Raw genomic sequence first — 26,750 nt, forward strand, 5'->3', positions numbered from 1 at the left:
CCTTGGCTTTTGTGATGGTACTCTCTCTGGTTCTCCTGTTCTGACTATTCCACTATTCCTTCCAAGACTGCTGTCTGAAATCCTCAGCTTTCCAGCCCTGTAATGTTAGTGTTCCTCAGGAGTCTAGCCTTTATCCACCATACTTGTCTGCTCACTTATATTTAATAATAATCTCAACTATTCTCATGGCTTTAACTGTGGACTTAGAAGGCTATACAAATCTATACTTGTATCCCTGGTCTTGCCCCGGAGTTTCAGAATCCTATTTATATCCAGCTATCGCCTGACAGTTATTTGGATGTTCTAGAAGCCCACAGACACTTTACATTCAAATGGCCAAGACACCCATGGTCTCTCCCCCGAGACCTGACTCTCCCGTTTTGTGTGCCTCAACTAATGGAACCATTATCCTCCATCATTCAAAACAGAAAGCTCTTGAGTTGTCCTTGATGCCTACATTTTGCCTCATCCTACATATTCGATTATAATTATTAAACCCTGCTTTTAACCCCTTAAGTGAAAGTGAAGTCGCTCAGTCGTGTCCGACTCTTTGCCACCCCATGGACTGGGGCCTATCAGGGTCCTCCGTCCATGGGATTTTCCAGGCAAGAGTACTGGAGTGGATTGCCATTTCCTTCTCCAGGGGATTTTCCCGACCCAGGAATCGAACCTGGGTCTCCCACATTGCAGGCAGACGCTTTACTGTCTGAGCCACCAGGGAAGCCTATGTTTCTCAAATCCAATCCCTCCTTTCCTCTCGCAGCTGTCTTTGGCTTGGACACCCCTCACGTAGTCTTTCCAAATAAATGACCTGCTTTCTCCTCTTGCATAATTTCACTTCCTGAGTCCATTCATCACACATAGCTGTACTGATCTTTCTAAAATACAAATCTGACCATATCATTCTCTTACTTAAAGTCATGGTTCCTGACACCTCCAACAAGACATAAAAAGCTGCCTATGAGTTGGCCCCTGTCTCTCAGTAATGGTTTATTGCGTAGTCTCTTCAGAACAGAATTCTCTTTCATATAGAGTAGCAGTCCCCAACCTTTTTGGCACCAGAAACCAGTTTGATGGAAGACAATTTTTTTTTTTCCCCATGGACAGCATGGGGTAGGGGGGATGATTCAAGTCCATTACATTTATTTTTCACTTTATTCCTATTATTATTACATCAGCTCCACCTCAGATCATCAGGCATTATATCCCAAAGGTTGGGGACCCCTGATTTAAAGAACTGCCTCCCTGATTACAAATGAGTGATTATTGTGAAAATACCAATTAGAGTAGCCCTACTTTTATTTCTCTCCTATGGGAGTGTGCCGGGAGCCAGCATGAGGAACTCCACCCATGGCAAAGGTCATGAGGAAGGAGGCTTGGCATATGCAAAGGCGGGATCAAGCCTCAGGAGTCCCCCTGGAAATTCTCGAGCATCTACCCCCAAAACCAGAGTCTGCCTACTTTACTGCTTTGTGCTCTTACCTACTCCTCTGACAGTCACGGGGAGGGGGTCTGGGGGCAGCGGGGGGCTATCCCCAACCACCTTTTCTCTGAAGGAAATCAACTTAGATCTCTAGCTAATTAGCCTCCTGGGCATAATAGGAGTGTTTCAATCCAAACCCCTCAGATGGCTCTCTAACTTGCCTGACAGGCTTACCCAGACTCCTACAGCTATGCATATGATTGTTTACAGTCTCCCAACCGCAAGAGGCACAGGAAGCTTAAGATATTCAAATAGTATAGAGCCTCTGGGAGAGTTAGAAATTGTCAGAATATAACTAATAGAAGATTTCATGGTTGAGCCAATGCTTGCTGCCAAGTTTCCACATCCCCTGTATTGTATCCTTGGAAGTGTATTAATTAATATAGTTGGTATGTAGAAAAAATAAGTAGTGGCCTTGGTGTTAACAACTTTAGACCCTTAAGATAATAAATTCTTTCCTTTGTTGTAATCCCACTGCACCTTTGCCCTATAAGAATGCAACTTTGTCTAACACCTTCGGAGGATGGCGCCAAACTTTAAATAATTACTCTTAGAGAAAATAAGTCTTATGGTTGACAAACCTTTGTCAGAGTCATAAAATGTTAACAGGCTTTCTGGCCCGAAGATGATGTAAATCACCTAAACCATTTGTATATGATAAATTTGCAGAAAAGAAAGCCTGGTTTCGATAAGAATCAAAGACTGCTGACTCTGCAAGATTTCACACCCCCTATTATCCTCTATGTGCAACTTAGGGTATAAAAGCCCCTGTTGAAAATAAAGCTATGGGCCTTGCTCACCGAAGCTTGGTCTCCCCATGTCGTTCTTTTTCTCACCTTCTGGCTGAATTCCCATCTGGAGCGTGGAGGCTCGCCAAACCTACTAATTTTGCCTGGGCTTCTAAGATCTGACCGGGGAGGCTTTAGTGTCTCCTCTCCTTCAGGAGAACGGGAGGACGCCTGCAGCCTACATAGGTGGCACAAATTCCTTGTCTTGGGATTTTATTGGTTTTCCACGTAAACCAAGTTATTCAGCCTCTTTTCTCCACTGAATTTTCTCACTGAGCTATCCCTATTTAATCACTCTTTATATTTCTAATTAATACTTAATCAAGCTATTAATTCCTGATTGCCGACGCCATGCCCCCTTCGAATTCCCTGGATCCACCAGGGCTGGACCCTGGTAGGAGTGGTCTTGTAACCAGGCTCTGCCTATTGAAGTTCATCTCCCAAATTTTATAAATGGAAACTAGGGGAAATGCTTACTTTTAAATCTATCTGTCTACCTACCTACCTACCTACCTACCTACCTATATATATATATCAATCTGATAAGTTTGAGATATTGAGTCTAGAGAGTAGCCAAGAGGCAGAATGAAAGAATCCTCATGCCACTGAGCCCTGACTTCTGATCCTTGAGATTCTCAGATGGCTTCAAGTCTCTGCAGCTCTTCCTTTAGTTCTGTGAGCTGAGAATTCTGCCAACAAACCCCCTTTTCTGTTTAAACTGATTGGACATGGGTTCCTGTCACTTGCTAGTAAGAGTCCTGAAAATTTTCTCTGTAGCATCTGCTTGTTATGCTCTTAATAACTGTTTCTAGTTCCCCTGAATCGGCCATACAGTCATGATTCCCTACCTCTGCTGATATAGTTTCCCCTCCCTGGAGCTGTATGTGAGCAATGGGCTCATGTGCCCTTGGCACAGAAAGTCAAACTGACAGCAGGTATTGGCAGCAAAATCAGGGTTTATTGCAGGGCCAAGCAAGGGAGTGGGAGACAAGCCTCAGATCCATTCCAGCTTGATCTTTGAGTTCCTTTTTAAGGGAGAAGAACAAAGAAGCTGGGGTTAGTCATCATTTTGTGACATTTTTTTGGCTGTGCTGCATAGCATGTGGGATCTAGGAAGCATGATCTTAAGCACTGGACCACCAGGGAAGTCCCTTGTGACAGGTCTTAACTGTAGTTTCAAAAGTCAGGATACCTATGGTTTATGAGTCTCTGGTCTGGTGGTCCATGACCTGGTGGGGTGGGGGCGGTGGGGTCTATTGGCTCATTTTGCCCTGGAAAAACAACCTGAGTCTGTATGTTAATGATGTTATCGACAACATCAATTTTAGTCATCTGACTCTGGTTGAATAGTGTTCAGTTAGCACAGGATTGAGGTCAAAGGGAACAATACAGAAACAAGGTTTTGGATAGAGAGGTTAATCATAAACTCAGTAGGGGAACTGGAGTCGGTTTCAGAGGTTCCTTAACACCTTTGTCATTCTCCTAATTCTTGCAGTACTGGAAAAGACCAAAAGCAAGGCCCTGGTCTTTGTCAATCCCAGTGAATTTATCTAAGTGGAGAGGATGAATGCTGTGGTAGAGGGCCCTCTGGTGGTCACTGCTGTAGTTCCCACCAATTAGCATCACTGTCAGTATCTTACCTGTTAACCATTACAAGCAGAATTGAGGGCAGATGGTCTCCTTACATTGTAATCTAGTAGCTCTGGGAGTTTAACAATGGTGGAGGAGATTGGAAGATCCAATAGAGAGAAGTTTGGCACTTCTACCCTTATTATCCATATCCCTTAGTTTTCTTTTTATACATTCTCTTATCACTTAAGGCAGGCTTCCATGGTGGCTCAGTGGTAAAGGGTCCGCTTGGCAAGCAGGAGACTCGGGTTCAGGCCCTGGGTTGGGAAGATCCCCTGGAGAAGGAAATGGCAACCCGCTCCAGTATTCTTGCCTGGAGAATTCCATGGACAGAGGATCCTGGCAGACTATAGTCTGTAGGGTTGCAAAGAATCAGACATAACAGCGAGTAAACAGCAGCAGCAGCATATCACCTATGGCAGCGGTCCCCAACCTTTTTGGCACCAGGGACTGGTTTTATGGGAGACAGTTTTTCCAGGGAGGGGGGTAGGGGGAGGTGGAATAGTTTTGGTTTTAACCTGCTGCTACTTCCTGCTGTGTGGCCTGGTTCCTGACAGGCCATGGACTAGTGGTGACCGGGGATCCAACCTAGGGAGCTTGTCTGTATGTTTGTTTTATTGCTGCCTGAGTCCTATCCCACAGGACATGTATCATGTAATACATCTAGATACAGTGTAGGCACCTGAAGTTTTAAAAGCTCCCCAGGTGTTCTTGTGTGTAGTCAGTGAACCACTGCCCAAGGGTGCCTGATTAGGCAGAACCTGTTTTCAGCAGTCTGATGCCATAAATTTCTGCAACAAAGAGATAGGCAGTAAATGATTGCCCTAAGGCAGAGTTTTCATCCAGAGGATGAGTTGGGAAGTATTATGTTCTCCTCTGTTCTTTGGAAGAGTTTTTGAAGGATTGGTGTCAATTTTTTTAACATTTGATAGAATTTACCCCAGAAGCTATCTGGGGATAGCTTTTGTGGGACATTTTTAAAATTATTACCAACTCAGTCTCTACTTGTTATAGGTATCTTTAGATTTTTTATTTATTTTGAGTCTGTTTTGATAGTTTGTGTATTTCTAGGAATTTTTCTGTTTCATCTAGGTGATCTGATTAGCTAGCATGTGTGTGTGTGTGTGTGTGTGTGTGTGTGTGACACAATTGTGTTTCTGTCAGTGGGGTTCCCAGGCAAGACTACTGGAGTGGGTAGCCATTCCCTTCTCCCAGGGTTCTTCCCCACCCAGGGATCAAACCTGGGTCTCCTGCATTACAGGTGGATTCTTGACCATCTGAGCCACAAGGGAAGCCCATTAGCTAGCATACACTTGTTCATAGTATTACCTATGCTTCTTTTTACTTTCATAAGCTGGGGAATAATGTCCCTTCTTTTATTCCTAATTTTAGTAATTTGAATTTTCTCTTTTTTTGTTTTTCTTGGTCAGTCTAGCTAAAAGTTGATCAATTTTTATGGTTTTGGTTAATGAGTCAACTTTGTTGATTTTTTGCTGTTGTTTTTTTTTATTTATTTCATTAATTCCTGCTCTTTTATTATTTCTTTCCTTGTACTTGTTTTGGTTTGGTTTGCTCTTCTTTTTCTAGATCCTTAAGGTAGAAGATTAGGCTTCTGATTTGAGATCTAATTTATTAATAAATTTTTTCAGAGCAGTTTAGGTTCACAACAGAATTGAGCAGGGAGTATGGACAGTTCCAGTATATGCCCCTGTCCCCACACACGCACAACCCCCCTACTATAGACATCCTGCACCAGAGTGGTACATTTGTTACCACCCATGAACCTACATTGACTCATCACCCTCAGTCCATGGTTTACATTAGTTTACTTTTGGTGTTGTACCCTCTATTGGTTTTGACAATGTATCCACTATTATAGTACCATGCAGAATTATTTCTCTTCCCTAAACATTCTCTGTGCTCTGTCTCTTCATCCTTTCCTGCCCTCTAATACCTGGAAACCACTGCTTTTTTTTTTTCCCACTGTCTCCATAGTTTTGCCTTTTCCAGAATGTCATATGTAATCGTGGAAAACATACAGTATGTGCTTTTTCACATTGCCTTCTTTCACTTATTATTTGCATTTAAGTTTCCTCTATGTGTTTTTCATGGCATGATTACTCGTTTCTATTTAGTGCAGAGTAATTTCCCATTGTTTGGATATCTTTTTTAATGTAAGTATTTATAGCTATAAATTTCCATCTGAGTATTGCTTTCGTTGCTTGTCCTAACTTTGTATGTTGTGCGAAGCAGTGTCTGTATAGGAAAGGCAAGATAAATGCTTGCTTACTTCCATTTGTTTACGAGTTTGGGGAATAATGAGTGGGTTCTCTAGTATGCCAGTTATGAACTATTGACCTTCAGTTCCAAATTTATCTTTTTTGCCTGCTCTGTGGAATGGATTTTGGCACTTTAAATATTTATCCTTTACCAGCTGGCAGGTATTAAGCTTTGTCAGTAGAGGGAAATAGAGAGAGAGGGTTGGACAGGCTAAGGTGCTGTGGGCAGCTTCCCCAGCGTCTGGTTCCTGTACCTGGTTCTTCAGTGTATAGTGGTCAAAAGCCAGCAACTTCTCCTGGCACCCTCCTCAAGTGGTTTCTAGGAGAGTGCCTCTTGTGAAACACCTCCCCATGAATGGCTTTCCCCAGCACCATATAAGGTAGATTTCTGACCACTTCCATGCAGCACCACAGCAGCTTCCCTATCTAGGCATCACAGGCACATCCCTTCTAACCAAGTCTGCACCTCAGCTCTGGGATGATTTTCACTGGACAAAGTCTTCAAAAAAAATTAAATGAAACCTTCCCTGATCAAATTACTGTATGATTCCTTCCTTCTACCTGACTTGGACTAATACAACTGGTAATTTCTGTAGGGGACAGTAAGGTTTTTGATGAACTGTCAAAATTAAGGATTTATGTTCAATAAAGGAATAAATTAATGGATGTAAGAGAAGGCAATTGAAATGTCTAAAACCGACAAAACATACAAGTCTTGTATATCTACAAAGTACAGAAAACCATCAGCAAGAAAAATACAGCAACCCCAACAGAGAAACGGCAAAGGATGTGACTAAGCAATCTAAAAAGAGAAACTCAAAAAGTCACTAAGAAATGTTCGGACTCAGTAATCAGATAAACTCAAATTAACAATAAGATAGCACATCATGACTTTTGGTTTAGAAAACATTTGGAAGCTGGATGAAGGTTGTCTCAAATATATCTTAGATCTGCTCTCTCCTCTCAATCACATTTGCTGTCGCTCTAGTTCAAAGCCACCATCATCTTCCATATTAGCATAATAGAAAAATGTAAATTTTCTCCCCACTTCTATTTTTGCTCCCCTACAATTCACTCTTCCCCTGGGAGTATGAGAAATCTTTAAGGGTAATTCAGATACTGAAACTGAGTGCCCCTAAAACCAAGTTCCCTTACCCAGTTTATGATTAATCTCTCTATCCAAAACTTTATTCAATTTCTTGTGTCCCCTCTGACCTCAATCCTGTGCTAACTGAACACTAATCAACCAGAATCAGAGGACTAAAATTGCTGTTGTCAATAACATTGTTAATGTACTAAAATTACTATTATATATCATTAAATACAAACTCAGGACAAGCTTAGCTCCCCAAGCCGTGGGCCACCGAGCCAGACACTTGTAAACCAGAAATGTTTTGACTCTGGAAACTATGATTAGGAAATGTCACAAGATGATGATTAATTCCAGCTTCTTTTATCTTTCCCTTTAAAAAACAAAAACTAACTCAAAGACCAAGTTGGAGTGGATCTAAGGCTTGTCTCTCACACTCTTGCTTGGCGCCCTGAAGTAAGCACTGTACTTCACCAAAGCCTGGTGTCAGTGGACCAACTTTGCTTTGCATTGCATTGCATGAGCAGACCTGTGTTCAGTTTGTTAACAGTACCATTCTTTGCTTAGAACCTTTTAACTTCCTGTTGCTCTTGGAATAAAATCCATTATCACGTGATCTAATTACCTTCCTCCAGTTTCATATTGTGCCACTCTCCTTGCTCATTGCTCTCCAGCAAATATTTCAATAACTTTAACACTTCGAGCCCTTTCCTTCCTCCATAGCTTCTGCACCTGCTTCCTTCTGCTATTCCCTCTGAATCTTCACATAGTTGATCATTCTCATCTATCCTTCTACTCAAAGAAGGCTGGCCACCTTTTCTGGAGCGGAACCTAGTAAGTCACTGTTACCCTGCTTATTTCTTTGACAACCCAAATCACCAGTTTGTAAATAAACTTAGTTTCAAAATATTTTTTATAATTATTTTTGGCCACAGGGCCGTCTTTCCTTCCTGCACCTTCCATTGCTACACCTGGGCTTTCTGTTTGGGGGAGGGTGGGGCTGCTCTCTTACTTCATTTGCTTGGGCTTCTCATTGCAGTGGCTTCTCTAGTTGCAGAGCACAGGCGACTAGGGCACACCAGCTTCAGTGGGTGCAGAACTCTGGTTCAGTAGTTGTGGTGCATCAGCTTAGTAGCCCAGAAGCATGTGGGATCTTCCTAGACCAGGGATCAAACCCATGTCCCCTGTGTTGGCAGGTGGATACTTAACCACTGAACCACCAGGGAAGTCCCACATTACTTAGATTTAACGTTCCCTACTAGTCAATGCACTTCATTGAAGGCAGGGACTTGTTTGTCTTTTTCACATTAACCTCCAGCAGTTAAAGCAATGCCTAAAAGTATACATTAGACTGTGAATGAATGACTCTTATTTTGTGTTCTTGGGGAAGTCTGGAGCAGTGAATTACTTTACAAATGCAGATGCTTAACACTTAAGTACTGTGTTCTCTTTAGTAGAGCAACAGCAAAACACACAAATGAAAAAATTCCACACACTGAAAACATTTTGTACTTAAAAAATAATCAGTACCCCCAAACCTACCCCCTCTCACATTGAGTCCCTCTGTAACTACTTTAGTATTGTCATCTGCCCTTTCAAGTCCTTTATCATTTCTAATAAATGGGTTTTTGTTTCTAAACTGATTTGTAAGAGCCTTTTATCGTTTGTTTTGCAGACATTTTTTCCCCTTTCTGCCTTTTGACTACTTCGTCTTTGTTTTAATCCTAAATCTGATCCACGCTAGTAAATAGGTGCGGTCTGTCCTGACTCCAGAAAATCAGGCGAGGCTGGTTGGGTGGGAGGGTTAAAGGACACGGTAGCAGTAGAGAACAGTGACTCTCAAAAGGAAAACAACTATTGATTGTGCAAGACCGGGCATGCTTACCCTCCCGGGATCTTGGCTACCTACAGCTACTAGTACCCTGCTTCAGCCCGGCGCCGGGCGCGTCTGTTTGACGTCACCGACGCTCCGCATAGTTGACTCAGGCCGCGCAAACTCCGTGGCCGTCTACCGCGCGCGCAGAAGCGAGTTTTCTCGCGGCGCCGGAAGTCCAGAGCACATGACCGGGTGACAGCGCTCGCTGGGCTGCAGGGCTCGCTTTAGGTGTTGCGGCACGGGATGGCGGAGGCGCCTCCTGTCTCAGGTACTGTACCGGCCCTCGCAGGACTGGGCCCCTTTCGGGGAACGGAAATTGAGTCAGTGACGAGTCCTAGGGCACCGGCCATTCGTATCGCGAGAGTGGCACGTACAGGGGTTGGGGATAGTGGCTCGGAAGGGCCAAGCCACGCGCGTCGTGCGTCCGAGGTCTTAACCATCCTTGGTTGGTGATGAAGCCCGGCAGCTGGGTTTCCTAGGAGAGTCGGTTTGTCCCGCTGAGTCGATGCGGGTGTCCCGCCCTCTCCAGGGCTTTTCCCGGCCTTCCTGGGGCAGTGATATCCCACAGGCGGGCGTCGGCCCGTGACGGCGGCTAGCTCTCGACGCGCGGCGGGATTGCTCGCTGTGCTTGATATGCATTCGTGCGTCCTGGGGCAGCAGCGCGGGCGCGAGCCGAACACTCGTGGTTTCCAGTCTCAGCTTGCCATGAGCTCGCAATGTGAAGTCTCGTTTTCTTCATCTGTGATTTGGGAGTAAATAAGTCAATTAGTCTGAAGGTTCCCGCCGCTACTGTACGTGTTACACAATTGTTAGCTTACTTCTCCTCCCAGAGTTGTCTCAATGTGTAGAGACAGCCTCATATGGCTGTTAATGTAACACGATTTCCAGTTACTTCAGGGTACCTTAGATCTTTGTTTTCCCAACTCTTTGGACAGTGACGGAAAAGGAGCATTTTACATAGTGATCTCAGCGCACACAAATATAAAAACGAACCAAAAATTTCAGGAAGCAGTGGTTTTCCTTATTATCTCCAATACACTCTATACTACATATTTCGTTTGAAAAAATTCTTGTCACAACCCACTACATAATTTGATTTCATGATCCACTCTTTCGGAAAAACAGGGCAGCAATTTGCAGCATGAGGTTCGTGAACAGTCATTAATTTGAGTCTCAGTTCTGCTACCTACCAGCCTGTTGGGGCACCGAGAAACCTATATATGTATTTGTGTACTTGGTGGCAGGTAAAATATATTTGTTACCATGGATCTTGGTCAAAAACGTTGGCTAACACGCTGCATACCCTAGTCCATTTTTTGTTTGTTTACCCTAGTCCTGATTTAGGTATTAATTCATCTTGGAGAGTGGGGACCACGTTTAGCCTGGTGTTTTGTATTTCTCCCACTCATTCTTTTCCCAGATCCCCTGAATTGGATCCCTTGGTCTTCCTATCCTTAGGCTCATATCTGGCCCATTTCTGCACCATTCAGTGTTTGAAGCAGAAACGAATGAGTGGGGCTAGTTGTGAATCTTATTTTTGGCCTCTGGTGTTGCTCTCCAGGTTACAACCTCTGTCTCATCTATTGAGGCAAAGTCGGGTAATCCAAAGACCTCCCCACTTTGTCTCCTCTGCCTTAGTTCGCTTTGGCCTTAGTTCCTATTCCATGTTCTTATTTCAGCATTATCTCTAGCCCACACCTCCATCCTCACTCCAGTGTAATTCTCTTACCTGCTGTTTTCCTGAAACACCAAGGGGTGTCTTTCTACCCACGGATAGACTCTCCAGTGCCAATTTTGTCTCTGGACTTTATAATCTGCAGTTGGATTTTCCCCTTACTCTGCTCCACCCACCTGTAGGTCACCCACCATGGTGTTGTCTTGGATCTCTAGTACCACTTGCACTATAGCCAAGCCTTGGGGATGAGATATCCTATTTAGTAACTTCAGCTGCTCAAAATAGTGAAAAAATAAAGGTGTCTCAGATTTTTGAGTCCAGTTTCCTGTGCCCTTTTCCCCTTCCTCGTATCCGTGAATGATCTGAGGGCTTTGTCCACTACTTCACATTTGGTGGAACACATACTTTATATGAATAGATGCTGCTCTGTCTAGATTCTCAAGTTGAGTCAACCCTTTGCTGGTTAACATGAAACACCCTTTGTATCCTTTAACCTGGCTATTCTGGACTACTTTACTGACCTTTTTTCTGCCCCTCTTACAACCTTGCTTCTTAAAGCAGGAGAAAACTACACAATACCTACTTGGTCTAATTTACCCATTCCCCCTTAAGTTCTCTCTTATGTATCTGGAACACCTTCTCTGCCACCTTCTGAATTTGTCTAATCCTCTTGCCGTTTTGTAAGGCCCTCCAACCCCATCCTTAGAATCCTGCCTGTGTGAAAGCTTTCAGGACGAATCCTGGATTGAGTGAGAGGTTACCTTTATGATCTCGCTCAGTTCTTAAGTATATGTTTCTATGGTACCTGCTACTCAACTTCTGTCAATGGAGTGTAATTTAAGAGCATGGTCTCTAGGGTCACATGGCCTGAATCCTGAATCTGCTCTGGAATACCCCTGTGGCCTTGGGGAAGTTACTCTTTACCGAGTCTCAGTTTTCTCATCAGGAATGTAAGGATTAAATAAATTAACGTATGCAGAGTGTTTAGAATAGTGCCTGGCATGTGTTAAGTACCTAATAAATGTTAGGGCTTATTATTAAACCTGAAACTCGCAGGCTGTGCACTGCAGCCTTTTGCGGTCAGGTCTGTTTCAGATAGTCTGTAATCTTAACGGCAACAATAAAGCACTATTTTAACCACTTTATACTTGTTACTAACCTTGCTTTAATCTTCATAGCAACTCTTTGATGTAGGGATTCTTACTATTCCATTACTGGGATTAAATAACTTGCATAAAGACACAAGTGATGGACAGGGACTTAAATCCATCTCCCAGGCCCTGCTGATTCAGAGAATATTCTATACACTGCGCATAGTCTGACTTTGCTACTATCTGGTTTTGTGTCCTTAGGCGAATTGTTTTATCTTTGGACTTCAGGGACAAAGTTGACTACAAAGAAGCATGTGGCTGATGGAGGTGGGGGATGGATGAGTAGGTTGAAGGGGCATAGGCCTAATTTTTGAGACTCTGGGATTCTGACTGTATTAACAGAGGTTATGTATGGAAAACCTAAAATACATTCCAGGGGGGATGAGATGGGATGTATTCTTCCTGCTAAGTACGTCTATGTGAAGTCTTCACTTAAATTCCACAATGACCCTTTGAAATAGTATTATCAGCTTTTGTCATGTATGTGGAAACTCAGGCTAAAAGCAATCAAATGATTTTCCTGAGCTAATACTATAAACTGGAGGGTCAGGCTTTAAACTGATTTGGGCTGACTCCAAAGCCTGTTAACTTAATATTACACAATGCTACCGTAGAGTTTTGAAAGACCACACGGAACCTGCCGATTGATGTCTCATCCCTGAACTGTTCGCTGACCTTACATTTCTCAATAGAAATAAACACATTTATAACTAATGCCTGATAGCCCAGGTGAACGGTTTTACTTGGCAGTTCAGCAGTGGCTGTTGGTAAGGCTGCCAATCAGTCTTCCACAAGCAACTTGAACCCACCACCTTCACAGAAAACAGGCCTTGTGCGGAGACTATTTTATACAAAGTCCTTAGGAAGATAACTCTTAGGTCTGGCGTACAGTCTTTGGGGCTTCATGAGTGACCAATTAATTTCTTTACTTACGTGTCTATTTCTTATGTCCTAGGTGCTTTTAAGTTCAATACGGATGCTGCTGAGTTCATTCCTCAGGAGAGAAAAAATTCTGGTCTGTACTGTGGGAGTCAAAGGAGACTAGATTCTAATAGAATTGGTAGAAGAAATTACAGTTCACCACCTCCGTGTCACCTTTCCAGGCAAATCTCTTATGATGACATCTCTGCTGTTCATCAGCACAGTTTTTATCCTTCAGGAAGCAAACCTAAGAGTCAGCAGACTTCTTTCCAGTCCTCTGTTACTAACAAATCTCTCAAGAACCATGGCCTTCAGAATCAACCTTGGCAGAAATTGAGGAGTGAAAAGCAGCATATCAGAGTCAAGAGAGCACAGGGCCTCATTGACCAGACCTCAGATGCACCTGGCCTAGAAAACGTGGCCAAGTCAGAGAGTGGGACAAACCTCAGAGAGCACAGTCCTTCCGAGAGTGAGAAGGAAATTGTCGGTGCAGATCCAAGGGGAGCAAAACCCAAGAAAGCAACCCAATTTATATACAGCTATGGGAGAGGACCAAAAGTCAAGGGGAAACTCAAAAGTGAGTGGGGTCACAGAATGACTCCCAAACCTGAGGAGGCAGGACCTGAAAACACCAAACCAGCAGGGGTTATCCACCCTGACTCTTCAGATGCTTCCTCTAGAAAAGTGGTAGCAGATGGGGCCAGACGCGGCGAGCAGAGAAGACACCCACAGAAAAGGTCTCCCTGGGAAGTGGAGGGAGCCAGGCCACGACCAGGCAGGAACCCACCAAAACAGGAGGGCCAACGGCATACAAACGCAGGGTCCAGAGACAACATGGCCTCCATTCCAAAGGATGATCTTAATGAGAGGCCAGCAAAATCCACCTGTGACAGTGGGAACTTGGCAGTCGTCAGCAGGTCTTCTAGAAGGGCTGACCCGGAGAAATGTGCTGTAAGGAGGCAGGATCCCCAGGTAGCATCTTTTCCCCGAGGCAAACAGAACCACATGCTAAAGAATGTGGAAACACACACAGGTAAGCCTACCTAAATGGTTGGAAATGTTTTCTTTCTTCCTTTTTTTTTTTAAAAATTTTAATTTCTGAATTGGTAATACACTCACACAATTTAGAAATCAGAAAATATAAAAAGGTACCAGTAGAAAGTCTTTCTGTTCTTGTTCATCCTCTGCTTGGGTCCTGCCACCACCTGCTCCTCTTCCCAGGAGATGTCCACTGACTTAGTTTTTATCTATCATAAAAGTGAAAGTGTTAGTTACTCCATTGTGTCCAACTCTTTGTGACCCCATGGATTGTAGCCTGCCAGGCTCCTCTGTCCATGGGATCACCCAGGCAAGAATACTGGAGTGGATTACCATTTCTTTCTCCATTATATATTATAAGCAAATACAAATAAGGAAAGTTTTTCTTAACAAATAAGGAAATTAGTAAGGGTTTTAAAAAGCACAGATACGGGTGATACAGATGTTTGGCTACAAGATTTTTTTGAGTTGTCAAAAAACACAAGTAGGGATGGTAACATCTCTACTACTTCTAGTTCCAGCCTGTGCATCATCTCTTGTCTCCTTGGTCGCAACAGTTCCTGACTAATCTTGCCATCTCCAGTTTCTCTCTTTTAGTTCACTTCTTACATTAGCATCAGAAGGTGGTATTTCTGGGACTTCCCTGTTGGTCCAGTGGTTAAGACTTTGAGTTTCCACTGCAGGGGGCATGGGTTTGCTCCCTGGTTAGGGAACTAAGATCCTGGATGCCATGCTACACAGTCCCCGCCAAAAGTGATATTTCTAAAACACTTATGGACCTGTGTCACTCCCTTGCTTGATTCTGTTCACTTTTTCTCATCACCTACAGATTCTGCCTTACACAACAGCCTCATCTGCTGCTGCTTCAGCCCCCACCACATTTTACTCCCTGGACTCTGGTACTGTCATCTTTCCACATGGTCACATATGTGGTCCCTTCTGTCTACACTAGCTACTAACTACTCAGCTCACTGGTGAATTCTTACTCATTGTTGCTCTATTGATTTATGGCTGTCCTGGGTCTTCGCTGCTGCTCAGGCTTTTCTCTAGTTGTGGAGAGCTGGGCTACTGCCTAGTCGCAGTGCTCGGGCTTCTCGTTGCGGTGGCTTCTCTTGTTGCAGAGCGCAGGCCCTAAGGTGTGCAGGCTTCACTAATTGCAGCTTCTGAGCTCTAGAGCACAGGCTCAACAGTTGTGGCACCTGGGCTTAGATGCTCCAAGGCATGTGATATCTTCCCAGACCAGGGATTGAACCCATGTCTCCTGCATTGACAGGTGGATTCTTTACCACTGAGCCATCAGGGAAGCCCCATACTCATTTTTCAAAAGCTATAGTTTAGTTACATGTCCAGAAAACCTTTTCTCACCCCCACAGATAGCACTGATCTTTGCTCGCCCTGTGATATGTCTTCCCCATCCACATACATGCTTCTCTTGTAGCACTTAGCTTCACCACTGGAAACCATCATTTGTTCACGTGTCAGTGCCCTCCACCAGTTGACATGTTCCTTGAAGGCAAAGAATGTACCTTTCCTTTCATTTTTATATCTCTCTTGCCTAACACAGGTCTTAGAACACAGTAGTTGCTCAGCTCTGACTGTTAGAGAGTTCTTCTTTGCATTAAACTGAAAACTTCTTTCTGGTAAATGCTTCCTATCCCCTCGTTTAGGTTCTGTCCTCTGGAGCTACACAGCAACTAGTCTCTCTCCTCTCCGCTTCCCTCCCACTTATGGCAAGTCAGCTCTTTGCAGTATTGAAGATACTTCTCATTTGCCCGGAGTATATATTTTTATCCAGGATCAGTAGGTTCATTCCTCCAGCTCTTCCTCATGGACCATCCTGGTCTCCCTCCAGTTTAATGTAACATACAGCCTAACACACGAAGCCACCACCTGCCCAGGCCTGTTTTTACACAAGCCTAGTGATGTAGTTCTTGTCTGCTTCATCAGGCACTCCTTGGGACTTTGAGTGTGAACCAAGGCAGTATTATACCAGATTTGTTTTTGAATTCTCAAGGCTGGTTAATAGTTTCCTATTGCTTCATAACGAATTGCCACAAATGTAATGGCCTAAGGTAACACAACTTTACTGTGTCACAGTTTCCATGGGTCAGAAGTCTGGATACGGGTTAGCTGAGTTTCTACTCAGGGTCTTAGAGGACTGCAGTTTGGCTAGGGACAGTGTTACCTGAGGGATGGGGTCTTCTTTGATGCTCACTGGTTGTTGATAGGATTTAGTTCTTTTTTATATATATATATATTTTTTTTTTATTTGACTGCATATGTCTCAGTTGCAGCACATGGGATCTAGTTCCCTAAACAGGGATCAAACCCCAGCCCCCTGCACTGGGAGTGTGGTATCTTAGCCCCTGGACCACAAGGGAAGTCCTGGTAGGATTTAGTTCTTCATGGGTGCAGGGTTGAGGTCCCCATTTCTTTTTTTTTTTTTGGCAGCACCACGTGGCATGCAGGATCTTAGTTCCCTAACCAGGGATCAAATCTGTGCCCCCTTCAGTGGAAGTACAGAGTCTTAATGCTGGACTGCCAGGGAAGTCCCAAGGTCCCCATTTTCTTGCTGGCTGTTGGCTGGGGGTCACTCTGAGCTCTGAGGGCCGACCTGCAGTTCCTTACCATGTGGTTCTTTTCACATGGTAGTTTATTTCTTCAGGGCCTGCAGGAAGCCATCTGTTCCAGATTCTTTACATGACTTCTGTCTTTGATCACCAGACTCTTTAAAAAGCACTCAGTTGATTAGATCAGTTCCTCCCGTACTCAAGGGGTGATTATCCAGGGCATGCAAACCAGGGCTGGGAGTCTTGGAGGCCATCTCAGTTCTGCCTAATGAATCTCTCGTGGCGTCACATACCGTCATTTTCTTGAGACCTCTTTATTCATTTTTATTGAGTAAATGCTTTGTGCTAAGCACTGTTCTAGGTACTAGGAATACAGCACTAATGGCATTTACATTCCTGGCAGGGAAGACAGGCAGAAAGCACTTAAATATTCAGTCAGTCAGGTGATGATAAGAAATAAAATACAAGGCAGATAAAGAGGACAGAATAACAGGGGTGCCAGTTTACATAGGTCGGTCTCTTTGATGAGGAGGCATTTGAACAGAGACCGGAAGGAAGTGCAGAAGTGCGCCACATGGCTTTCTGGAGAAGAACATTTCAAGCAGAGAGAGAAGCAAGTGTAGATTGGGGTGGGAGGGACAGCGTTGTGAGCAGTGAAGAGGTGGGTAGGAGAGGAGGTCAGAGAAACTGCAGAGGCAGGGTTGTGTGAGGCTCTTAGATTTGGTTCTGAGTCAGAAGATGAGAAGCAGCTAGGAGGCTGGGAGGCTTTTTGGGGAAGAGATGATCTAAAATGATCACCCAGCCTGCTGTATAGGGAGTAGGCTCTAAGGATGCAAACTGGCGAGTTACGAGGCTTTTGCAGCAATTCAGGTACTTGATGGAGATGTGAATTAAGGTAATAGTGGTAGAAGAGGTCAGAATTGCTTAGTTTCTGGGTGTGTTTGGAAGATGAAGTGGACAGAATTTATAGATAGATTGGTTGTTGGATTGAGAAAAACGAGAGGAGTCCAGGATGTTGTGTCTGAGCAGCACAGAAGGCGAGATACCACTCACTGCGGTGGTAATGCTTGGGGAGAGAAAGCGGTGTTTTTTTTAAAGTTTTTAGTTTGGAATAATTATAGACCTATAGAAAGATTGCAAAGGTAGTAGAGAGAATTCCCATATATCCTTCACCTAGCTTCCTCTAATGTTAACATCTTTGTCGAAACTAAGAAATTAACACTAGTACCATGGTGTTAACTAAACTTCACACTTGGTGGGTTGTTTTTTTTTCTTTGCAAGGCTTGCAGGAGCTTAGTTCTCCAACCAGGGATTGGACCCAACCCTTAGGCAGTGAAGGCAGAGAGTCTTAACCACTGGACTGCCAAGGATTCCCCCAGACTTTATTTGGATTCACCAGTTTTTCCTTTAATATCCTTTTTCTGCTCCAGGATCCAATCCAGGATACCACATTGCACTTAATCAGGATGTGTCCTTTGCCTCCTCCAATCTATGACAATTTCTTGTTGGAAAAGGTGTTTTTGTATATCTCTTGTTTTGTCTCCTCCTTTTTCAGGAAAGATAAAGAATTTGGTTAAATTTGTTAGAATTAAATTGTCTACTGGACAATAGATCTGTTAGAGAGTCAGATATAAAATTCAGGGAAGAGATATGGACTAGAGACTTAAATTTGGGCATTGTCAGTGTACAGATGGTGTTTAATGGACTAGAGGAGGTCACCTAAGGTGTGAGTGCAGTTAGAAAAAGAGTGAGGATGGAGCCTACTTCATCCTGGCTGTAAAATGAGCATCCAGTAAAGGAAGTTGTAAAAGAGTAAACTGAACTAGGAGGTGAAACGTTCTAAACACCAAATAAACTCAAAGAGGAGGGAGTGATCAGTTGTGCGGAATGCTGTTGATCAGCACAGAAGGAAGACTGCATACTGACCGTTGTATTTGGCAATCTGAAGGGTGTTGGTCTTGCTAAGAGCAGTTTTAGTGGAGTAGTAGAGATGAAAGCTTGATTGGAATGGAAAGAGAGGCTCACCCCAGATATGCCTCCACGGCTCTTTGAGAGCCGCCTTTGTTCACTCTCACTCTGCTGAGAGAGCCCAGCACTGCCTAGTCCTCCCAGCTGTCTGGATCCCTCATTGCGGTAACGAAATCCCCTGTGTCCTTAAATTGTTTTAGCTGTGCCCCCTCTTAAATGACCCGTGGCCTCCTCTCTGGTGACGCCTTTCCTTACAACTTTAGAGCCTGCTCTTTTCACTTATCCCACTCGCCTTAGTTTCTGGAAGATAGGAAGAGCACACTCCTTCCCCAGGGTCATTTCTACACTATTTTTGTTCTACCTTTGTATCATTTGAAGCTAATGCTACAGAACCTTTTCTCTCCATCACCTTCCATGTCTCATCTTTGTCATCTATTAGCCTCTAAACCTCCCAACCCTCATTTATTAATGCATCCAGCCTCTATCTTTTCTCTGCCCCAGTGGTTTTCAAGGTATACTCCAGATCAGCAGCCATCAGCAACACCTGGGAACTTGTTAGAAATGCACATTTTTAGACCTCAGACTTAGTAAACAGAAATTGTGGGTGTGGGGCCCAATAATCTCTTCTTTTGAGAAGCCTCCAGGAGATTCTCATGCACTTTCGAGTTTGAGAACTACTGATGTACCATAAATCCTGCTGTTGTTCTGAGTGGCTTCAGTGGTCATGTGGGTTTTCTGATCTTGTCAGCTGAAGTGACCTGCACATCCGTTCCTCCTCCACATCCACCACCAGGGAAGTGACCCTGGGGATGCCCCGTCTCTGCAATCCCAAAGTCCTGTGTGCTGCCTTCTGACCACAGCCTCCTGTGCTTTTGGCTCTCCCAGTCTCTTCCACCCACTACCAGTTCTGCCAGTTTCCTCTCCTCCTTCATTCCCCTCTTCAGGCTGGACCTTACTGTATGCCATTTGAAGTGCTAACCCTTCGGCCAAGACATTTTGAGGAATCCCGACCCTGGCTGGTTGCTGCATCCAGCTTTTCTACCCTGTTTGGATGACAGAACGCTATTCCAGGAAATCGTGTAACAGCACAGACTTGGTGTTCAGTCACCCTCTGAGTGAAGCCTTTATTTCAAACTCTTGATACTGCCCCCACCCGCCTCTCGCTAATCTCTTTTCCTGGCTTATTTTTCTCCGTAGCACTTGTCACTATTTGATGATACTGCTCATTTTCAATATTTATTTGTTTATTGGCTGCCTTCCACCACAAGATGGTAAACTTCACGAGGGGAGAAGACTCTTTTCTGTTTTGTGCACTGTATATCCTTAGTGTCTAGTATTGGGTTGGCCAAAAAGTTCATTTGGGTTTTTCATAAGATGTTACAGAAAAACCCAAACAAACTTTTTGGCCACCCCAGTACATCGTTGGTTCTCAGTGAATATTTTTAAATAGTGGTCTCCAGCTTGGGCTTCCCCTGGTGGCTTGGTGGTAAAGAATTCATCTGCAGTGTGGCAGCCACAGGAGATGTGGGTTCCATCCCTGGGTCGGGAAGATCCCCTGTAGGAGGGCACAGCAATCCACTGCAGTACTCTTGCCTCGAGAATCCCATAGACAGAGGAGCCTTGCGGGCTACAGTCCATTTGGTTGCAAAGAGTCAGACACCAGTGAAGTGAAGGAGCACGCATGTACGCTCGCTCACTCCATCCAGCTCAGTTGGCTTTCATTGCCCACTTCCCCTTAAGTGACCTTGGGCAGCTGTCCTTTCCGTTTTCATTTAAGACTACTACAAACCCTTCCCACACTTATTCAGACCTCCCTGACATTCACTGATCTCCCGACCTCAGCGGACCTCCTTGCCTCTTTTACTTCGCTGAGGAAGGGGAGGTCATCACTTTAGAAAAGGCATACTTTTCTCAACGTTTTGCAACTTCAGAGACATCTGTGCCTGTTCTTCTTTTTCTTTCATTCTGAGATCTCCTTATTTCCTTTCATCAACCTTTGTACATCTGCTCCTCCAAGTTCTCTGCCTGAAGCTCTTCCCGAGTCTGGGGAGATTCCAAGGGAATCTTCCCGACCCAGCGATCGAACCCACATCTCCTGCATTAGTGCGCAGATTCTTTATCACTGAGCCACCTGGGAAGCCCGCCTCTGTGCTGTACTGACTTAAAAACCTTTACCTGCAGCCCCTAAACTCTGCCACAAGCCTTAGACTGACACAGATAAACGTGATTTCTGACATATGCTTCAGACTCAGCAAGACCATCATAAACACATTGATCATGCTTAACATTGTATCAGCTTTTTAAAAACAGCTGCTTTAAATAAGATGGCTTACTAAAGTTGATAGGTAAGTAATTTTACCTTTCTTTCCACCATCCAGATGTAATCAGCTCTGATCTTTTAATCTGTTTCCTTAAAGAATTTTTCAGTGCTCAGTTGTACATAGTTGAAACCATATAACGTAAGTTTTATCCTTTTTTGCTTATTATAATGTAGTATTTCCCACTCATTAAGAAATTTTGGTAAACTTTAACGTATATATGCCATAAATAGGTATGCATTAATATTTAAACAGTCTCCCTCCTTTTTTCTGATATATTTTAAACTAAATTCCAGATATCAGATTATTTCACCTTCATGTATTTTAGGTTACATCTGTTTTAATAATATAGCCATTTTCTTACTTAATCACAGTGCCATTATTGTGCTTAACAAAGTTAGTGATAATTCCTTGAAATCATATAATACCCAGTCTACAACTGAATTTCCCTGTTTGCCTCAAAAAAATGCCTTTTTACAATTGGATTTTTCAGGTTAGGATTGTTTTAGGTATTTTGTTTTTAATAATTTATTGGTGTATCTGAAAAGTTTGTAGTCACTTCTACAGAGAGGTCTCTGTTCTTCTGATTATTTCACTGGGCTGTCACTCTCTTTACTGACTTGCTGTCAAAGAATAAGTATAAAGTAGACACAGTCATGACTGAGGAATGGTGGAGAAGCCCTAGTGGGAGAGGGTTTAGGAGTGAAGAAGATCCAGTGGTCAGGATAGGGCTGCACCCAGCCTGGACAAGAGTCTTACACCTGAAATGTGACAGTTCACTGGCACAGAGCTATTCTTGGTTAGTGCCTTGTTTTACATATGTTACACATTTTGATAAAACTGAAATGTTGATGAAAGAATTGTACTGTCTCCCTTTCTAGTGTCTTTCTAGAACCTTTTACTGTCATTTATTACTTTTATTCATACAGCAAGTATTATTGAGTGCCTTCTATGCATAGAGTTAGGAAATAAGGTAAAATAAGTAAAATATATGATATTAGACCTAAGTGATATGAAGGAAGCTGAGAGAGATATGGAATGCTTAGGGGAGCGGGCTCCAGTTATGAAAGTGTGGCCAGAGACTGCCCTGTTGAGAAGATCATAGTTTGAGTAGACACCTGCAGGGGCTGAGGAACTGAGTTGTGCAAATGTCGGGGGAAAGTGTTCTCTAGGCAGAGGGAAGGACAAATTGTAAAAATCTCCCTGCAGGAATCTGCCTGCCAGTTTTGGGCTAGGAAGGAGGCTGATGTTGTCTCAGAGTAGTGGCCTGAGGAAAGAGGAGTCACAGGTGAGGACTGGAAGATGGTGAAGGGCATTGTAAAGATTTTGGCTTCCAGAGGCACGTGATGGAGGAACCTTTGACAAGTTCTGAACAGAAGAGTGTATCTTCTAATTTTTCATTTGATGGGCTCCCTCTGGTGGCTGTGGTGAGAATAGCCTGAAGTGGGCAAGGGCAGAATAGCCTGAAGTGGGAGGCCATTGTGATAATCCAGGTGAATGGATAGTGGCTTAGACCAGAGTGTTAGCAGCAGAGATTGGATTCTGGATCCGTTTTGAAGGTAGAACCAGCAGGATTTGTGAACATACTGAACATGGAATGAAACAGACATGGGAAAGGCTGGGATATGTAGGATATTCAAAGTCGACAACCGTCACCACGTAACTAAATGTTTGTGCATCCTAGTGGTCAGATTTCACTGTGACTGGACTTAGAAGCATCACAGTAGTGATTTCTTAACAAGCAATAAATTTAATGAATAAGAGAAACAGTAAAATAAAAAGACAGTCTTCAGGGTGAAAACTGTAGTGTTCTCAGGTATGCTCCATACTTCACTTAACCTTTCTGTGTGCTTTAATTCTAACTCAGCGCTGTTCTGGAATGGTCAGTAGGCATTTTCTATAAAATTCACCCTAAGTGTAAGTCTCACTGACCATTCCTCTGCCCCAATCAGCTTCATATATAAATGTCTCAAACTTAAATCTCGCTCTCTTATGGGCTTCCTCTTACCTCCAGAATCTTCCAAATGTAGCATGGTAACTGGTAGGAAATATAATTAACTTTGTTATTCAGAAATGTTAACCTATGCAAGGTAGGGTATCCCTACTTTTAAGAAAGAATCTGATTCCTTGGTTTTTATAATAGAATTCAGTTTTATAATGTATCCATCTGTGTCTAGAGCAGATCAATTTCCCTTTCATCAGTCAATCGCAGTATCTTCATTCCGGCTTTCTCCAGAGGAAAAGCGCTATCTCAGAAACTTTACTAAACTTTACTAAAGCCTAAAACTTTGCAAGGAGAGAAGTTATGAAACAGACTGGATGATACTCATTTATTCTTTGAGTCGTTCATTGAGAAGTATCCCTGAGCACCTGGCATGGGCCTGGGAGTACTACAGTCATCAGGGCCCTGGTCCTGCCTCCGGAGCTGACAGCGTTGTGTTCTGTGTTTAGAAAGATTTCACTGAAATCGTGTTCGAGGCAAAAGTCTGGAAGTGGGAGGATTCTTATGACATCAGACCCTGGTTTCTCTCATAGATGCTGAGCTTCTGGAACCAGAGACTGTGTCTCCTTCAGTCTAGTAACCCTACCGTGGCGCTTGTGGTAGGCACCAAGCCTGTCTTTGTTGAGTGAACAACGAAAGACTTCCAGGGTATCTACTAGAACTGTCTCACGACCATGGGTTGTTGAAACCTGTCTAGGTTTAGTTTTCTTGCACCCGACCACTGCAGCTTCGTGAGCCCCTCCCTAACGTAAATTCATGGATATGGTAAATTCAAAGAGGGCAAGGCATGGTGCCAGGAGTCTGTCCTATGAACTCTCTAGCCGTGTGTTAGGAGGAGATACTGGTGGGATCCTGGGCAGTTTCTGGGGAATGTTTCCTCAGATGTGTGAATCCCTTCCTGAGTCCCAGACCTGCTTCCTGAGTCCTCCATCTCAGCATACCCCTGCCCCTTCCCAGCCTGACACTCTGAACAACCACCTTGCTCAGAGCCAGACCTCCCTTAAAGTCTGTGTTTGCATTCTTCTCTCAGATGCCTTTCTGATCCTTGGTTGACTAAGGAATGTTTTTCTGTGTTTGAGTTTATCTGTTTTGTGTTTTAAACAGGCTCTCTGATTGAACAGCTCACCACAGAAAAATACGAGTGCATGGTGTGCTGTGAATTGGTTCGTGTCACAGCCCCAGTGTGGAGTTGTCAGAGCTGTTACCATGTGTTTCATTTGAACTGCATAAAGAAATGGGCCAGGTCTCCAGCATCTCAAGCAGGTCAGTCATTTCTGTCTTCTGAGTAGTTTTTCTCATCCATTTGGTATGTTCAGGTTTAATTCTCCTTGAGTATTTTATCTGCAGGGAGAGTATGTTGTCTTGACCACATATTTTGGATGACCATTATTAAGCTATAAATCTTAAACCAGCTAAACATAACACATTAAACAATAACCCTGTGTACGAGACAGCAAAAGAGACACTGATGTATAGATCAGTCTTATGGACTCTGTGGGAGAGGGAGAGGGTGGGGAGATTTGGGAGAATGGCATCGAAACATGTATAATATCATGTATGAAACGAGTCACCAGTCCAGGTTCGATGCATGATACTGGATGCTTGGGGCTGGTGCACTGGGACGACCCAGAGGGAGGGTATGGGGAGGGAGGAGGGAGGAGGGTTCAGGATGGGGAACACAGGTATACCTGTGGCAGATTCATTTCGATATTTGGCAAAACTAATACAATATTGTAAAGTTTAAAAATAAAATAAAATTAAAAAATAATAAAATATACTTAAGGTACAACATAATCAGTGACTTTTACTGAAAATGGTTGTTTTATCCAAATAGCAACTATAGAGAACAGCTTTTTAAAAATTGAGGTACAGTTTATGTACAATGTAACGTAACTTTCAGGTGTACAGCATAGCTATTCAGAATTTTCAAAGGTTATATTCTGTTTATAGTTACTATGAAATATTAGTATATTTCTTGTGTTGTACTGTAGATTCTTGTTTTGTACTATAGATCCTTGTAGCTTATTCATTAGAAACGATTTCTTGTATAGTTTGCTTTAGAAAATTTATAGAAAGAAATATTTAATTTACTTTTAGGATTTTGAGTTTGCTATAGCTTTAACAGATCTTCTCCATAGTATTTTGTGGGCTTTTCCTGAAGTTATAGTAATATTTAGGGATAATGCAAATATTATTAATTATATATGCTTTCTGAACTTTGGCTCTCCTAATTTAAAATATTTGGGTTTTCTTGCATGTACTCAAGTGTTTGGGGGCTTCCCTGGTAGCTCAGCTGGTAAAGAATCATCTAAAATGCAGGAGATCCCAGTTTGATTTCCTGGGTCAGGAAGATCCCCTGGAGAAGGGATAGGCTACCCACTCTAGTATTCTTGGGCAGGATAATGCAAGTATTATTAATAATATATGCTTTCTGAACTTGGGCACTTCTAATTGAAAACATTTGGGTTTTCCTGCATGTACTCAAGTATTTTATCCTACCTTTTTTTTCAAACCAAGGTTCAGATGATTACTTTGATATTAAAAGTAATAGAACATTCTCCCACAAAATAAAAAGTTAATTTTATGAAATGGTGGAAATGTTAACTAAGACTGTGGCGATAATCATACTGTAATATTTAAATGTGTCACATCAACGTGCTGTGCACCTTAAACTCACACAATGTTATGTGCTGATTTGATCTCAATTTTAAAAAGTAGGATGAAATGCATACCTACTTTATTCACAGTATCTGAAGTCCTTATAAATATAAGCCTAAATCCAGTATTTAAGCAAAGCATTCAGTATTGTGAACTCGTTTCTTTTAAGTCTGATCCTTAACATGGAAACTACTGCCACTGCTTAGGTATTAATGGCTTCCTATAGATTTAAAATGTTTTAAATTACACGTGCTTTTGTAAGGAAAGTATTTTGATTTCCTCTCATTTTTCTTGACAGATGGCCAGAGTGGTTGGAGGTGCCCCGCATGTCAGAATGTTTCTGCACATGTTCCTAATACCTATACTTGTTTCTGTGGTGAGTTTGTTTTACATACACTGGTGTGTGCTGCTTTCGCTCTGTGCATTGTGCCTTGTTTCCCAGCACAGGAGAGGCGGTGTGCTGGGCGTGCTTTAGAAGTTACTAACGAGACTTCAGAGCTACGGTGTCTGAGACATCACATGCATGTGGTGTGTACACAGCTAGAGTCACAGGCCTTGGTCTTCTCTTTAGAGCAGAGCTAATCAGATGGCAGAAGTGGGCACAGGCTGCTTCTCACCTCTAACTGTAACTCACTTTGAAATTCCAGATTTGGATAACGTGAGTGAAGGGTAGTGTGAAGTGTACTTTATTTAATTCAAGAAATCAGTCATTGGCCTTTATAATAAAGAGAGATTTTCTGTAAACCAGCATTACAAACTGTATCCTTGTGCTCTTCCTCTTTATGGAATACTGCTTCCTGTTTAGAAATAGCTTGGTTCTTCCATGTGTTAGGAAAAACGCTTTTTGTGATCCAGATGCTTGTATCTGTTGCTAACATATTTCCTACATGTCTTTTCTCTCTCTCTGTTTCCTGCCTGTCTTTAATGGCTAGACTTTACCACCTGATGGATAGGGAAGCCTGGTGTGCTGCAGTCCATGGGGTCGCAAAGAGTCATACACAACTGAACGACTGAACTGAACTTACCATCTGGCTGTTGATTTCTCAGATTATATTTCTTAACCATTTTTCTCCCTCCTTAAATTACTTCATTTTTACTCTGTCCTCATTACCTCTCTGAAACTGTATTCAGAAGTCATCGATGACTCCCTTCCTAACCAAATTCAGGGCTGATTTTATAAATTCTTAAATTTTTTGGCCACTCAGCAGCCCTTATTACTTTTGACCATTCGCTTCTTGAAATGACTAGCTCTGTTTCTTTTCTGCTTGCTGTCCTTTTTCTAACTAATTTGCTCACATTTCTCC

General features: G+C 43.0%; 1 protein-coding gene across 4 annotated transcripts in view; it reads left to right on the top strand.

Moving 5' to 3' along the window:
- The first annotated feature begins 9,285 nt into the window (after positions 1 to 9,285).
- The window catches only part of NFX1 (nuclear transcription factor, X-box binding 1), a 66,433-nt gene continuing 48,968 nt past the window's right edge, over positions 9,286 to 26,750 (top strand). For all 4 annotated transcript variants that reach the window (XM_027550006.1, XM_027550007.1, XM_027550008.1 and 1 more), the window contains exons 1-4: positions 9,286 to 9,413; positions 12,927 to 13,925; positions 23,893 to 24,051; positions 25,745 to 25,822. In XM_027550006.1, coding sequence (XP_027405807.1) covers positions 9,389 to 9,413; positions 12,927 to 13,925; positions 23,893 to 24,051; positions 25,745 to 25,822 — 1,261 coding nt within the window. In that variant the 5' untranslated portion in view covers positions 9,286 to 9,388. The remainder of the gene's footprint in view (positions 9,414 to 12,926; positions 13,926 to 23,892; positions 24,052 to 25,744; positions 25,823 to 26,750) is intronic.

The sequence above is a fragment of the Bos indicus x Bos taurus genome, chromosome 8 (assembly GCF_003369695.1).
Source record: "Bos indicus x Bos taurus breed Angus x Brahman F1 hybrid chromosome 8, Bos_hybrid_MaternalHap_v2.0, whole genome shotgun sequence".
NCBI lineage: Eukaryota > Metazoa > Chordata > Mammalia > Artiodactyla > Bovidae > Bos > Bos indicus x Bos taurus.